The sequence below is a fragment of the Podarcis bocagei genome (assembly GCF_964188305.1).
Source record: "Podarcis bocagei genome assembly, chromosome: 2".
In the NCBI taxonomy this organism is placed as follows: Eukaryota; Metazoa; Chordata; class Lepidosauria; order Squamata; family Lacertidae; genus Podarcis; species Podarcis bocagei.
The window spans coordinates 29,353,260-29,368,958 of record NC_138126.1 but is presented as its reverse complement, the minus strand read 5'-3'; the positions used below and the strand labels follow the sequence as shown (position 1 = coordinate 29,368,958).

At 42.1% G+C, this 15,699-nt stretch overlaps 1 protein-coding gene across 8 annotated transcripts in view; it reads left to right on the top strand.

Annotated features, from left to right (window-relative positions):
- CADPS (calcium dependent secretion activator) overlaps nt 1-15,699 on the top strand; it is a 357,825-nt gene that overhangs the window by 170,295 nt on the left and 171,831 nt on the right. For all 8 annotated transcript variants that reach the window (XM_081183972.1, XM_081183969.1, XM_081183968.1 and 5 more), the window contains exons 7-9: nt 1,250-1,361; nt 7,665-7,804; nt 12,314-12,380. In XM_081183972.1, coding sequence (XP_081040098.1) covers nt 1,250-1,361; nt 7,665-7,804; nt 12,314-12,380 — 319 coding nt within the window. The remainder of the gene's footprint in view (nt 1-1,249; nt 1,362-7,664; nt 7,805-12,313; nt 12,381-15,699) is intronic.

Below are 15,699 nucleotides of genomic sequence, written 5' to 3'. Positions count from 1 at the left end.
AGCACTAGAACTGGCCATTCTGGCCATCCTTCTTTGGCATCCCAGCATCCAACACTATACACAGATAGAGTGGGGGTACGGGGCTCAACATTAAGCCCTGACTCCGAGATTGTGCTGTTGCGCTGTGGCCTAAACCACTGAGCCTCTTGGGCTTGCTGGTCAGAAGGTCGGCGGTTCAAAGCTGCACAGCGGTGGTGAGCTCCCATTGCTCTGTCCCAGCTTCTACCAACCTAGCAGTTCAAAAGCACACCAGTGCGAGTAGATAAATAGTTACCGCTGTGGCAGGAAGGTAAATGGCTTTTCTGTGCGCTCTTGTTTCTGTCACGGTGTTCCATTGCGCCAGAAGCGGTTTAGACATGCTGACCACATGACCGGGAAAGTTGTCTGTGGACAAACACCAGCTCCCTCCACCTGAAGTGAGGTGAGCGCCACACCCCATAGTCGCCTTTGACTGGTCTTAACTGTCCAGGGGTCCTTTACCTTACCTGTGCTGTTTTTCCCTTGCCCCACAGCCAATAAGGTGAACGTCTGCCAATGGGGAACCTTTTGCCTCTGTGAAGGATCCCCACACAAGTCAGAACCCTGGAAGAGGCAACCTTGCTGTATCCATGTTGGTTCTAATGCTGAGTGATGCCTGAGCAGGCCTCTTGTGTGCCTAGATGCCTTGTTTACTAGACTCCTATTGTCTGCAACCACTCTGCTATTTCAGTAATGGGAGACAGGAAGGGCTTTTTTTTCAGCTGGAACTTGCCGGAACTCAGTTTTGGCACCTCTCAGGTGGGCGCCATTGCAAATTTGGGGAGAACAAGGGTTCATGATGAGTTACGGCACCTCTTTCTCTAGAAAATTGGCAGTGGCAGACAGGTAAGTATCCAGATGGCTCTGCAACCTCTGTGTGAAGTTTCAGTGCTAAATTATGTTCATCAGGTTTATTTTACTCACTTGCAAAAATAAATAAAAGCGCATTTGTGTATCCGTGGCGCGTGTGGATGTGTGTGTTCTTCGAGCTTTTGCTTCATGCTATTCTGTTGCCTTCCCAGAGGAAGCTTTGTGATATTGCAGAGTTGTTGTCTTACAGTTTTTCTTACCAACTTAATTAATTAGCACAATGTCACTCCTGTTGCTTTTTTAATGCCTAAGACAGTTGGTGACATTTGCATTAACCTTTTCCACCCCAAGGTGACAGGGCTGGGTTGGCAGACTGTGTTTCTTGCCTCACGCTTTTTCTCCATCTTGGATGTTTTCACAGATGGGGGACTCAAGGTGACTTTAGCACGACGCACGCCCTTCCAGCAGTGAAGGTGAAGCTGTTTACCGAGAGCACCGGCGTGCTGGCTTTAGAAGACAAAGAACTCGGGCGGGTAAGGGCAGTGATGCTTCTTCAGCTTTGCTTTGCAGGAGAAGGAAAACCCCGCCGCCCATCAGGTGTAGCGGTTTTATGAAACCAGGTCTCAAAAGAACACAGGCTTTCTAACCCGCAGTGCTGCAAATTAGAAGATTTCATCTCTGGCATAGCTTTTTAAGAACTGCAGCCTACCGAACGTCCCCAGACAAGGAAGTACTGTATTTTTCGCTCTATAAGATTCACCAGACCACAAGACTAGTTTTTGGAGGAGGAAAACAAGAAAAAAAATATTCTGAATCTCAGAAACCAGAACAGCAAGAGGGATCACTGCACAGTGAAAGCAGCAATCCCTCTTGCTGTTCTGGCTTCTGTGATAGCTGCGCAGCTTGCATTCGCTCCATAAGACGCACACACATTTCCCCCTTTTAGGAGGGAAAAAGTGAGTCTTATAGAGCAAAAAATACAGTAATATTGGCAGCTGTTGGGAAAGCACATAAAACACATAAATGCACACTTGCAGAACAGAAAAGGAGGACAGAGTTTGTTCTAGAGCTAAAAGACAAGCTTTCTGAGCTGGGAAAGAAGGAGCTAGATTGGTTCCTTGTAAGCATCACGGTCACTAAAGAATTTCAGAGAAGAGATTGGTTGAAGTCTTTGTTTCAAATAAAGTGTGGTGTGTGTGTTGCACATAGAATCATAGAATTGTAGGGCTGGATGAGACCCCCGGGGGAATCTGTTCCACGGTTGAACAGCTCTTACAGTCAGAAAGCTATTCCTGATGTTTAGTCGGAATCTCCTTTCTTATAGCTTGAAGCCATTATGTCTAAATTGTTGGTGCACAGCTACACACCCAATTAGACATACCCACAAAAGGTGGGTTAGAGGCCACCAGTAGGCCTTAGCACCTCCTCACTCACCTGACCCATCTCCTAGTTGGGCTAGCAAAAGCACCAGCGACTAAGGATGGGGGAGAAATCCAAGGCAGTTCCTATTTAATGCCAAACCGACGTAATTTGCACTTTCTGAAACAATATTCGAACTGAAACCCAGCCATCCTTCAAAATTTCACACATTTCCAAATTTTGCAGTAAAGTAGGCCAAGTAATGCATTTATTAGGGTAAATAAAAATGCAGATATTAGTGAACATAACATACCAAAATCTTATTAGGCGAAATTGCTTTACAAAGATGTGTCTATTATACAAAATTGCACACGAATATGTGTATATTAGAAGAAAATCACACTAAAATATTGATGAATTCTCGTGAGGCCAGAGGGGGTGTTGGAGGAACGTAGGAGGAAAGGTAAAAGATGGATTTCTTTTAAAATCAGCTTAATAATAATAATAACACACTGGGAATAGAAAGGAAGGGGATAAAAAAGGAGAAAAAAGTGTGTGTAAAAGGAGCAGGGAGAAGGGATAAAAGAAACTGGCAGTTGCAGGGGGCTAAGGTGTAATATGAAAGAGAGAAAAGAAGAAATGGCAATGAATGAGTAAAAAATACTTTGAGGGGCATAGGGAGAGCGAAAAATATAAAATAAAAAACCTATACCACTGTCTAAAACAGCGACACTGACTTCACAGTACCTATGGAACTCTTCGCCACAAGGAAACTTCTGTGGCAAAGAATTTAGCAATTTCAAAAGAGGGCTTTTGTACAGGTATCAATAGAAAATGATGTCACTAATTGCCAGATGACCCATCAACATCTGCCTCCATTTTGTGACTGGCTGTGCTCCTGCACTACCATTTTGTGTCCAGTTGTCCTCAGTAATCTTTAGTCATCTCCAGCGGGCCCCGGGAGTAGAAATTCTGAGAACCCCTGACTTAAGAGCTTACTATAAGTGTGGTAGCCAAATTTGTAGGATGTATCTGTCACCACACTTAGGGACAAGGCTTCAATGAAGTACACTTTATTTAACAATAAAAAATAAATGGAGAACACAGCAATGGGCAATTTAAAAAGACAATATACAAGCACTGCTGCCGTAACTTCAGGAAGATTGGTGGGAGATGTGAAATTAAGTCTCCCTAGTCCACACTTCAGCTCACGAGTGATGGGTAAGCTATCTTGGCTACATGCTTTAACCCACCTTGTCTAACAGAAGATGCTGAAGTAGAACACTGATCCTTAATTTCTCTTTTACCAATTCAAAGACATATTTTAGTTCAGGCAAGCTATTGCAATGAAGAAAAGAAGGGTGAAAAATCAAGTCAGATCCTCTTCACACATTGCCACCAGTCAATGCAGGCCTCTTCCAGGTGTTTGTTTTAGAGTAGAGATAGGTAAAGGTAAAGGGACCCCTGTCCATTAGGTCCAGTCGTGAACGACTCTGGGGTTGCAGCGCTCATCTCGCTTTATTGACCGAGGGAGCCGGTGTACAGGTCATGTGGCCAGCATGATTAAGCCGCTTCTGGCAAACCAGAGCAGTGCACGAAAACGCTGTTTACCTTCCCGCTGGAGCGGTACCTGTTTATCTACTTGCACTTTGATGTGCTTTCGAACTGCTAGGTGGGCAGGAGCAGGGACCGAGCAACAGGAGCTCACCCCGTCGTGGGGATTCAAACCGCCAACCTTCTGATCAGCAAGTCCTAGGCTCTGTGGTTTAACCCACAGTGCCACCCGCGTCCCTATAAGAGTAGAGATGGGATTGCCTAAATTGTAAGGCTGTTAAAATTTACCTGAGCTTCAGCTAACTTGTGTTGCAGACATACAAAGCTGCAGACTGTCCTGAAAAATACTTCACCTTAACAGCCCGGGACAGGAGGATCTGCTGTGGATGTTGGGGATTGATTTCGTGATGTCAGCTGGATGATCAGTAAATAATTCAGCATGCTAAATTTGGCAACAGAGGCCCTGCTGAATTAACTGCAGCCTGCCCCTTTCTCTCCCCCCCCCCCAGCTGCTAAGGTTCATAACACTAATTCCCCTTTTTGTGATTCAGCTTGTTCCCCGGTGCTATCAGCTACACACAGAGTGCTCCTGAATGTTCCTTCTCTGTTGCTTTATGACACTTCAGTTAGTCATCATTGATTTTCCCCCTCGCTCTCTCCAGAGCCTGCAGCTGCACAATTTGTCTTGGTGGCAGACATAATTGCCAATGAATTCTATGTCTGCCTCTGCTTTCTCTTCACTCACCCCCCTCACACACACTCTAAGCATGAATTTGGACATAAGGACCATCTGTGTCTTTAAACAGCAGGTCCTTTTAAGGTGAAGACACTGAGAGATGCCTTCACTTCCCCTCAACTATGAGAGGAGTGTCTCCCACAGTGGGCAGAAGGCGTCTCTGTTGTCTTCCCCCTGATGAATAGACAAGTAGGTGTGTTTAGAGATTTGTTTTTATTTATTCCAAGAGAGAATTATGCCCATGGTTTAGCGTTTCAAATAAATACAGCCCAGGGGTTTTTTTGCAGATGAGCGAAGGAAGAAAATAGTGTCCCAAAAGTAGCCGAACCAAGCAGTTGAAAGTAGAATGAAGCCCCGAAAGAGGAAAAACCCAAAGGTGTTCTTGAGACCAATTCCATGCTTGATTGGAACTTAAAATATTTCAGCTGTAGCTCAGCGGCTATCCCAATGCTTCCCATTTAGCTGTAGCAATAATGGCAAGAAGCAATAATGTCCACAAGCCACAAATCATTGTTCCATGAAATCTGAGAAGAACGGGCATTTGGTTTTTCTAACAGCCCAATCCCGTAGTGTCCATGCATGTTTGGGGAGCCATGAAGGCTCAATAAGCTTCTTTCTGTTCCCTGCCTGAGACTACAAATATGGTGGGTGTAATGACCCTTGGGCATGATTTATATAGAGACTGAGCTTACCTGCTCAGTTTGCAGCCAACTCCTAGGTTCTCCTCTCCAGGAAACCCAATGGAGCTTCCAGAACCTTAACCGGGGGTTCTTTACTACTACCAAACAAGAGAAACCCCTTGCTCCTAAGGAGCTGCATGGCACACTGCCTCAGCTTAGTCATACTGGCCACATGACTCGGAAGCTGTACGCCAGCTCCCTCGGCCAGTAAAGCGAGATGAGCACTGCAACCCCAGAGTCGGTCACGACTGGACCTAATGGTCAAGGGTCCCTTTACCTTTTACTCCCAGGCCCTAGTCCGACAAACCTGACCACTGTACCACACTGGCAGAAGGCAGACAATACATCTTGAAGCTATCTGAAATATGTTTGCGTTGTTAAGTAGAAGTGACAACACAGTTTTCTGCTGGAGCTGTATCTGAGTTGCATTTGGGTTGCAAGTTGTGTAGGCCTGAGCTAGACGTGTCCATTATTCTGATATGTTTGGAAGAGGAAAAGTTGACCAAATATAGCTACTAACTGCCAGCTCACAAACAAATGTATTCCATTTGAAATGTGAATGAAAATTAGGCTCAAGATACTGTTGGTCTCCACAGGAGATTGTTGGGGTCAATTCAGTTCTTACTTGGCATGGAGCTTGTGTAGGAAAGAACCTTTAAGTGGGTAGCCATAGCAGGGAGGTGCCCTCTAAAGTTTTTATGTCTTGGATAACTTTAAAAAAGGAAAGAAAAAAATTCTATGTTATTTTTAACTTGGCAAAGAAAATATTCATTTAACATAATAATTTGCTGAAGTCAGAGGACTCAGAGGAAGCATTTAGTGATTTGAGCTACATATTTAAACAGAAATTAGGTCTGTTGCTGCAATCAGTGCTTGAGATGTTTTAATCCCATTACAGAAATAAAAAAGGTATAGTCTGTTGAATCAGCAGCAGAGTTCAAGATCGATGGAGTATTAGGAAGATGAAGTTGTGTGTCAGTATTAGGCAAATACAGCAAGTCAGGAAAAAGATAGAAATCATCTGAGTAATGAGAGTACGTGCCCTTAAAGGTTAATGCATTAGGAGGAGATTAATCCTGCTGCAGAATAATAAGAAGCTTAATAATGAGATTTTACCTCCTGAGTCATTGGAACAAACTGAAATGGAAAACAGAGGTGCCAAAAGTAAAAAATGATAGGAACATGTCTTTACTCTTCAAGAACCCAAACAGAAAAACAAATAATATATCAGAAACAAGATACAGAATAAACCCTCAGGGGGGCGGGGAGGCTATTAATTAAACCGTGGATAGTTTTCCTGAGATATTTTTAATTGTGTCAAAGCACACACCTCGGAATCATCTCCCTAACCTTCCATAGCTTTTTATAAAATGTTATCATTTCCTTAACCTTTTCATCCTCTTCAAGTATTTAAAACAGTTCTCATTCCATTAACTTACAGTGTAGCTTAACGTTTAGCTTTATCTTATTCAATAAAATGAACCTCTCTCCCTTCACATTGTTTTTCATCTTTTTATGCTACCACAACCAAAAGCATATATATTAGCATACTAGAAGTCATACTTGGTGTTTTATAAAAAACCACCTTCTTTTCGGTATATTTAAAAACATTCACTCTTATAGCACCTAATACAAGATTCTCTGGTCCATGGTACAACTATACTTTGAAGGTTGTGTACAGTTTGAGTAACCACACCTCGGTGGGGTGAGCGGGTTGCCTCAGAGGCAGAAGAAAAGAAAACACTGGATTGGGAAATTTCCAATCCCATTCCAGTGGGTTTTCCCCTTCCTCAGCTCCCCAGTAAAACAATCCAATTGGGAACCATAGAAACGGGCATTAGAAATCACTTTGGATATGGACAAGAATGGAATAGGGTGGGGATTTTGTTTAGTGACATCACTGGGGCCTGCCCTCTGTGACATCACCAGGGCCCAAACTGAGACCTAGGGGTGGGCCCCAAACTCTTACGGCCTGGGATGCTCCTGACTAGACATCCCTATGGCAGAGGTGTGTACATACAGAAGCAGACAATCGGGAGAGGAATCTTGTCAGTCAATATTGCAAGAGTAACCTTCTGGAGCCTTGATGGCGGAAGGTGCCAGAAGCAAAACTGGGTGAAGCTTGAAGTGGCTCTTATCTTTGTAGAAAAGGCTACATTACAGCCAGACAAAAGCCACAGGTTTCTATACAAATGCACACACTTATTCACACATAAATACGCACATCTTCCAAACAGGCAAATCTCTCATGGAAGGGCTTGTCCTGGAGTTGGTGGGACATGGCATGGCCTAGAGAAATGGTAAATCCTGGGGGCCAGAAAGGCCTGGAGGGTTGCATTTCGCCCCAGCCTGTTTTAAATACTGAGACCCAAAGCCAACACTTTGAACTCAGCCCAGAAACACTGCAAAAGTCAAGAATGAATTGTGTTTCTCTCTCAGTATCTCTGCACTCTCTGTCCTCTCTAAATCTCACCATACTAAAAGTTTCTCTTCTTTGTCTCCTTCAGGTCGTTCTTCATCCTACACCCAACAGCCCCAAGCAATCAGAATGGCACAACATGGTTGTTTCCAAAAACTGTCCTGATCAGAACCTGAAAATCAAACTTGCAGTCCGAATGGATAAACCTCAAAACATGAAGCACTCTGGGTAAGTAGTTTGGCATCCGTCATTTTTCTTCCTGGCGCTACAGGGGGCGAGACAAATGTGGCTTTGCCTTCCTCCTCCTTGGTTTACATATGGTTAAAAGATGATTCAGTGGATCTCAGCTAATCATTTCAAAGATAATCACATTTTAAAAATAGTAATAATAATATTTTAATGACTTAAATTAAATGCCTTGTGTAAACCACCCTAATATTTTAGTTCTAATTAGCCCTGCTTTCCCTCCGCCCCAGAGCTTTTGGGAAATTTGACTTTAATTTGTGACATGACAGAATATGACAATCTCCATTTAAAGAATGACAGCTTGTTTTAATAAGTAATAGTTTGTTTATTCTGCAGATGCGTAGAGCTAAAAACTAAATCTGTACAGAATTCACCAGGAATTTTGTTCTGTTTGTGTGTGAGAGACAGAAATAAACAAGGAAACTGCCCCATTTGTATTGTGATTTTGTTTTGTTGTTATTATTTGTATAGCACTCTTTATCCATAGAACTCAGGGCAGTTCACAACGTAATACAAAAACACTAAATACATATTAAAAATACAAACCAGTAATCTCCCCTTCCACAACACATTTAAAAGGGCCTCGGATGTCAACCAGCCAAAGGCCTGAATGAAGAAGAATGTTTTCACCTGGTGCCTAAAGGTGTGTAGTGAAAGCCCCAGCTGAATCTCTTTGAGGAGAACATTCCACAAATGGGGAGCTACCACAGAAAAGGCTTGTTCTCATGTTGCCACCCTCTGGACCTCTCATGGAGGAGGCACACAAAGAAGAGCCTCAGAGGATGATCTCAGCCAGATGGGTGGGGTATTAATAATAATAATAATAATAATAATAATAATAATAATAATAATAATAATAATAATAATAATAATAATAAATTATTATTATTATTATTATTTATTATTATTATTTATTATTATTATTTATCCCAATTGCTCAATGTCAGAAACACACATGACTGATCCCGCCACCGCCGCTGCCACCCCAATTGGACGGAGAACGAAAAGACCACAGCAATCATTGTCATATCTTGTACAGATCATCGCCATATCTTGATTTGCTTGATGTGTATGTTTCTTACATTGTATTTTCAAAATAAAAGTCTCGTTGCTGTGTGGTAAGAACATTAACAGAAACTGTCAATTATCATTATTTACAGGGAGATGTAAATCTTTTCTATATTTTGCAAATGTACTATTTTATTAAAATCCTCTGGAAGACTGTATGAAGATGGTACAGTTAGGAGCAAAAGAAGCTAACACAGCAGAAAGTAATTTCTCTTGTTACAGTACTATTTGGATGTAAACTATTCAATAACCTACTTTCGCCAGGAAGTATTTCATCTCTGCTTTTTCACTTTTCCTCATTTCCATCCTGAGAAGTAGGACAGTTAGAAAGTTCCTTGCCCAAATCCATATAGTAAATGCTTGACAAAGCATAAATTTGAACTCCTCTGCATTAAATTATCTCCTGTAGTAAAATCTACATATTCTCCATAAAAATCTGCCCTAAATTACACTTCCAGAGCCTATTCTATAGTAAAAAATAGATAAGCAAGGCCAATATGGTGACATGTATGCATGACAATTGGGGATCAGTCCTACTAGATCAAGCAGCCCTGCTAGACCTAACATTCAATTAATTTCCTCCCCTCTTGTTTAGAAATATTTCTGGGCACTCCAGGAATATGTAGCTGACCAAACTGAGATTTAGATCACCCTCTGTAGATAGTCATTCAGCAATATCTCATTTCTTTAGAAGCTTCTGAGTGTTAACTCTCCTAATTAGCTTTGGCTTTTTGTCACAGTTCCTTTTGACTCGCAGTTGATTCTGAAGTCTTCAGTACATTTAAATGATTAAGCCATCTGCCCTGTTCTTACAAATTTTGATGCTCCAGACCTCTCCGAAGTCAATTACAATTTCCCCACTAACTTCAGAGGACTTTTGTTCAAGCCATAAATAATGCATCCTAGAATGTTTCTGCTAAATTATGCATAATTGTACAGCATGTAGGCCAAGTGCCTGACAATTTTGTCTGCATAGATTTAGGCTTGATTTAAATGTGACGCAAGAGGTCAAAAAGAATTTCCCCGGGTTGCAGGGGCTCAGCGTCTCATTTAAACCTGGCCTTTATATGTGCATTGAGGGCTTTGCTGGTTGAGGGACCTGGTTTAAGCAAGGTACACAGGCAACTTCTTCTTGCCCGCTTGGCATCACATTTAAATCAACGTTTGGAGACAAATTTGAATTCATGGGACTGTCGGAGCTTCCTCACACTTTTCTGTTCTTTGCACCTTTAAAGCAGCGTAAAGGGCAGCACAAATATTTTTCAAATGGCAAGAACCCTCCTCTGATTCCCAAAGATCCCTGAGCCAGATCACATGACATCTTTACCCATATTGAACCCCTGCAAATGGAGGGTGCACTTTCTTTCTCTGTCCACCCAGCATGCCGTATTTTTCAGTGTTCCCCCTATTTTGGGGGGGCTCCAATTTAAGAAAATGGGGGGGAGAGATGGCCCAGAGTTGTTGAGCTTTTTTGGGGGGGTGCCAAAAATCACTCACCAGACTGACAAACGCTGCCAATTGCGCACATCACAAAAGCTGCACAGTGTCTGCCCTCCGCCAACAGCAGCCGGCAATTGCACGCACAATTGCCAAAGCAGGAGCCAATCCACACCATCCCTTGCTGCAGCCACCAATCACAAACCCTATGGACGCAGCAGTTCCAGCATTCTTCCCCCTAAAGTGAACCATGTGAAGATCATAGGCAAAGTATGATACAATTGTCTTGCCCTGTAACCAGAGGTACATTGACTCCAATGATACAGGCTCTATTTGGCTTCTCATGGCTAATAATATCCATTTATAGATATGCCTCAGGTATCCTTTTTATTTTTAAGGATTCTATCACCGCATGCTGTGATAATACATTCCATAATTTAATTCATCATACTCTCAAAGCTCACACAGAGAGTGCTGTCATATCTGCTGCTGCTGAACAGAGTTATGCCCACAAACTAATATACCAAAGTAGGTCAAAGAATGAAAGTAGATCTAAGCCAAAATGGGTATTTTTCTCAAGTATTTTTACCTCTTCCTTCTTTCAGTTACTTTTCAGAAGCAGGGCAAATGTATTAAAATCATAGCTCCCTCCAAAACAACTATTCAGAGTGATGGTTACTGCTTTCATTCTGAATTGGCTTTAGGAGATGACCGCAATACCAATTCTGATTGGCTATATAATGTCATAATGGTTAAATAATGTCATGATGTGTTATTTGTGTGGTAAACATGACCTGTATAAAGCATAAACAACAATAAATATTTACAGAAAACATAAACAAAACTTTTTTTACACCCTATCACATATGATGTTAATATATTTCTGAAGTATCGTATGCCCTCCTTTTAACACACCCTCATAGCTGATTTGCAGTAAAACTCTCCTCATCACTTGATACAATGATATAAATCATATCAAATGTATCCCTGTTTTCAACACTTTGTAATAAATAAATGATCATGAAGCAAGATAGCAAACTGCTGCAGCAATCGCAATACAAACATATTTTTTCTTGCTTTGCCCATATCCGCACTTTCAACACTTGAAGCATATTTATAAATTCTTCAGTAAGCCCTTAGTTTCCATGTGGGTTGAGTTATGGGGATATCACCTAAAGCCATAATTACATATAGTCAAAACTCATTGGGTGCAATGTGTTCCTGGACACCCACCCCTTTTATGTTTTTGTTTTTTTAATATTTATATTGTCAAGTGCGTAAAGCTGAATGTACACAAGATAAATGAGCACAAGTTGTGGGCTTACTGTACACACAGGTCCGACTATACAAATGCTTATTCTTTGAGCATTTCACTTATCCAAACATGATAAATTAGTATCCAAACCTCACCATACACACCACAGATTCAGATATCCAAACAGCTGGATCTGCATGTAGCACTGTAAACAAATAAGTAGCCATAAACAAGCTTTACTTTTTGTCTTTTGTTACTCCATGGCAGCTGTTTCGCCAGAAACTGTGGTATGAGGAAGAGATCAAGCAAATAAGAGAGCATTTTTCCTTCCTTCTTTGCCTTTTGCAAGGTTTCAGAGAGCTTCCCTGGACTTTCCTGGGTTTTTCTGTCACATTGGGGTCAAAATTTCATGGTCAGGAAGACATTTCCCCATAGGAATCAGATGGAAATAATTGACTCCTTACGCAAAAGCTCACCAAACGGTTTTCTGAGAACACATTGTGTTTGGATTGTGAGACCTGCCTGTATTAATTGAACTGTGAGACTCAAAAGCATTTGTGAGATAAGAGATGTGGTAAACCTTGCCTTTATATCTGACTATATAGCCTTTGACTTTGTGAATGAAAAAAATATTATGTTAAACTCACCGTAAGTATTATGTTAAACTCACCATAATCTTAGTCTTTCCCGTAGATATTTGCCTACTGAAATTGCCTCTGCTTCTTTTGTAGATATTTGTGGGCCATTGGCAAAAATGTCTGGAAGAGATGGAAGAAAAGGTTCTTTGTGCTGGTCCAGGTAATATTTCGACTAATAAAGGTTCTCCTTATTTTAACATGAGGTGGTTTTGCCAGCTTTGCTCTTTTTAATATCTCTTTTAAAAATTCTATTTTTTGAAAGCATGAATTCTGAGAACGGGTATAATATAGTGTAGCTTTCCCCAACCTGGTGCCCTCCAAATATTTTGAACTACAGCTCCCTTCATCTCTAGCCGGAATGATCAAGGAATGATGTGATTCATAGCCCAAAACATCTGGAGAGCACCTGGCTGGGTAATGCTGGTGTAAGACTGAGATATGTAAGCCAAAAAATCTGAAGCTCAGGTTTCACCTCATCCACTAGATAAGCCACTACAGTACAATCGCATTTCACACACATTTAACTTGCACAATTTCAACTATACACACTTGAAGACAGGCTGGTTGAAACTGTGCATGATAAATCCAGCCACGCTGGAGATCTTTTAAACTCTCTGCCTTGCTTGAGGGGCAAGGCCCACTCAGCACACCAGCTCTGGGATGCTCTCACAAGATCTTGAGGGGTGATGCATGTTCCTGCAAGATCTCACACAAGCATTCCTAAGCTCCTGCAGCCGGCATGCTGAGAAGTCCTTGCCTAGCAAACAAGGCTTTAAAAGCTCTTTTGTTCCAGGTTCCGTTTCTTCCGCTTCTTAATACATGCTCTTCTTAAATCTCAGCTCATCTGTCAGCTCCTTAGGCAGCTGCACCTGCTTCTTTAGCTGCCTCTCAGTCTTCTTTCTTGTTGGAATGGTCTTATGGTCTTTCACCTTTCTTAAACTCCCATCCATCTTGTCTCCCTTGTCTTAAGAGTATTTCTGACCATGGGATCTCACCCAATATTCTCTTAACCTTTTCGAATTTGGCCTTCTTAAAGTCCAGAGTGCCTGTCCGACCGCAAACAGCTTTCCCTTGTCTCTGTATCATGAAACCTAAGAGAACATTATCACATCCTCTTGGATCACATACTCATAATAGCTTTGGAGTAAGTCCAGGAGAGAGTGTGTGTTCTCTTTCGGTTTTGCTGAGTGCCTTTCTGTACATCACCTACCACTCTGGTTGCAAATTTACCCTCTGCAATGAACAGAATGCTAATTGCATGCAAATTTCACAGCACAGACTCATTATTCACCTCATTGTAAATTCTGAGCTATGCAGCGTGAAAGTGATGGCAGAATATGACCCCAAGGTTAGGAATGAAAATGTGTCCACGGCATCATAAATCAGGGGAAATGCACGGCAAAGTCAGTCTAATGCTCATAACTGGCTGGAGAATTCCAAGAAGTTTTTATATGAAACACTTTTACTGTAGGAAGTGGGGGAAAGGCCAATCACTTAATGTCTTATAAGTATCTCTTCATTTTCTCCTTCAGATAGATGTTCTTTGAAAAGCTTTTGGTGGATGCAACCTCCAGCCTTACTTATTTATTTTCACATATGGGAGTCCATAAGATATAACCGCATGGCTCTTTTAAAAAAGAAATAGAAATGATTGCTCTTGCTGCTCTTCTAAGATGGCATCACAAAAGCAATTGCTCTATCTAGTATTCTTGAAAACTACCAAATTAGTCTTCGTTCTCCGACAGAACTTGTTAGGAAATTCATCATTAGGTATGCCAAGCAGAACCATGAAATTTGGTTGAGATATGGTGGTGGGAATTACTGGCTGCTTCTACTGGGCAACTGAGGTGAGAGGCAAATGTACCGTAGGTCCTTACTAACATCTGTCGGGAGATGATGGTGAGGCAGAGAACAGTTCAGCCAGCATCGTGCAAGCACCTGGTTGGTTGGTTGGTTGGTTGGTTGGTTGGTTGGTTGCTGGCTAGCAGCTTTCCAAATGGCCGTAGCCCACTGACATCATGGTGCTAACTGCCCTGCCCTCACAACACCAAAACAGTGATTCTTGCTTGTGAACTACCCTACTGGCTGCAGCTGTATATGAGGCTCTTAAAAGCATCAGACCAGACATCCCCCAACTGTAGCGTCGTAATAATGTCACAGAAATCTTCGGTGTGTTTTCATATTATTCTAATCATCTCATCTCACACATGTACGTTCCTGTTCTTTAAAATCTGGCACTTAAAGTCTTTTGACAGTCTTATCAGCTATACAGCTGGTGGTCACTACCAAACAAGATTTTTTTTTCATGGTAGCTCCAAAGTTTTGAAGCCAGCTTCCTGTCACTATATAACAGAAAGAGCTTGCCCCTATCAAGTGAGCAACGAAGATTGTTCTTGGTTGGCAGTCTTTTTTAATTTCTGGGATTTGTTTCTTGAATAAGCCCCGTTCAATGAGGTTTTCATATGTCCCCCAAAATGGTCTTAAGGTTTCAGGTAGGTACATATGGGATAAGGTGATCTTTAAAACCAGCAATTTAGATTGGACCCAGAAAAAGTTGAGGAACATTCATTGTTCTCTGACAGTGCAAGGGCGGTTGTGCTAGCATAAGGGTGAGAATAATGGTTGCGCAGTGTGAAATCCAGTGCATCAGTTCTGCTAGCGGAAGCTTGTTGTGCAACTGGTCATGCGACTGGTCATACTGGGGCTGCAGGAATCTGGTGCACAACCAGCCGCAAGAAGCATGCTGCACTCTCTCTTCTCCAAGCCATTCTGATAGCATTCTTCTTCTTTGGCGATCACTCATAGCTGAGTAAGATTGTCTTCCATAAACACGGTTTTAACAATGAGTCCGTAAGTGATTGTGGAGGCCAATTCTGGATCCACACGTCCCTCCACAGTGGAGACATAGGTTTCCGGGTGGGAGTTGATCACAGTGTGGATTTGCCAAGCGTGCCTTCCTCCTAGCACATTTCTCTCTTGCGTCCTCAATTTGAGTGTCTTCAAAGCCCATGACGCCTTTGGTAAAGGCTGTTCTCCAATTGGAGCGCTCGCAGGCCAGTGTTTCCCAATTGTTGGTGTTTATACTACATTTTTTAAGATTTGCCTTGAGACAGTCTTTAAACCTCTTTTGTTGACCGCCAGCATTACGCTTTCCATTTTTAAGTTCGCTAACTTTAACTGAGTGCTACAGTGAATTCCTCCCCTCATCACTGCCACCTAGCAACACAAGAACATGGCCTCCACCTGCTGATATTGCACTGCTCCATAAGGTCACGTGAAGGGGCTGTTGAGAATGTGCTGACTAGTCCCAGCCCCTCGATGTCAAAGTGCATGCCACAACGACACTCTCCCCAATGTGTGATCAGCATGAAAGACTCCCTTCACAGTAGGGGGAACCAGGAGGCCTCTCCCTGTAGATAGAGCCTGACACACATATATCTGCGCTTGCATAGACTGCCTTCAGACTTGTGCTGTTGTGT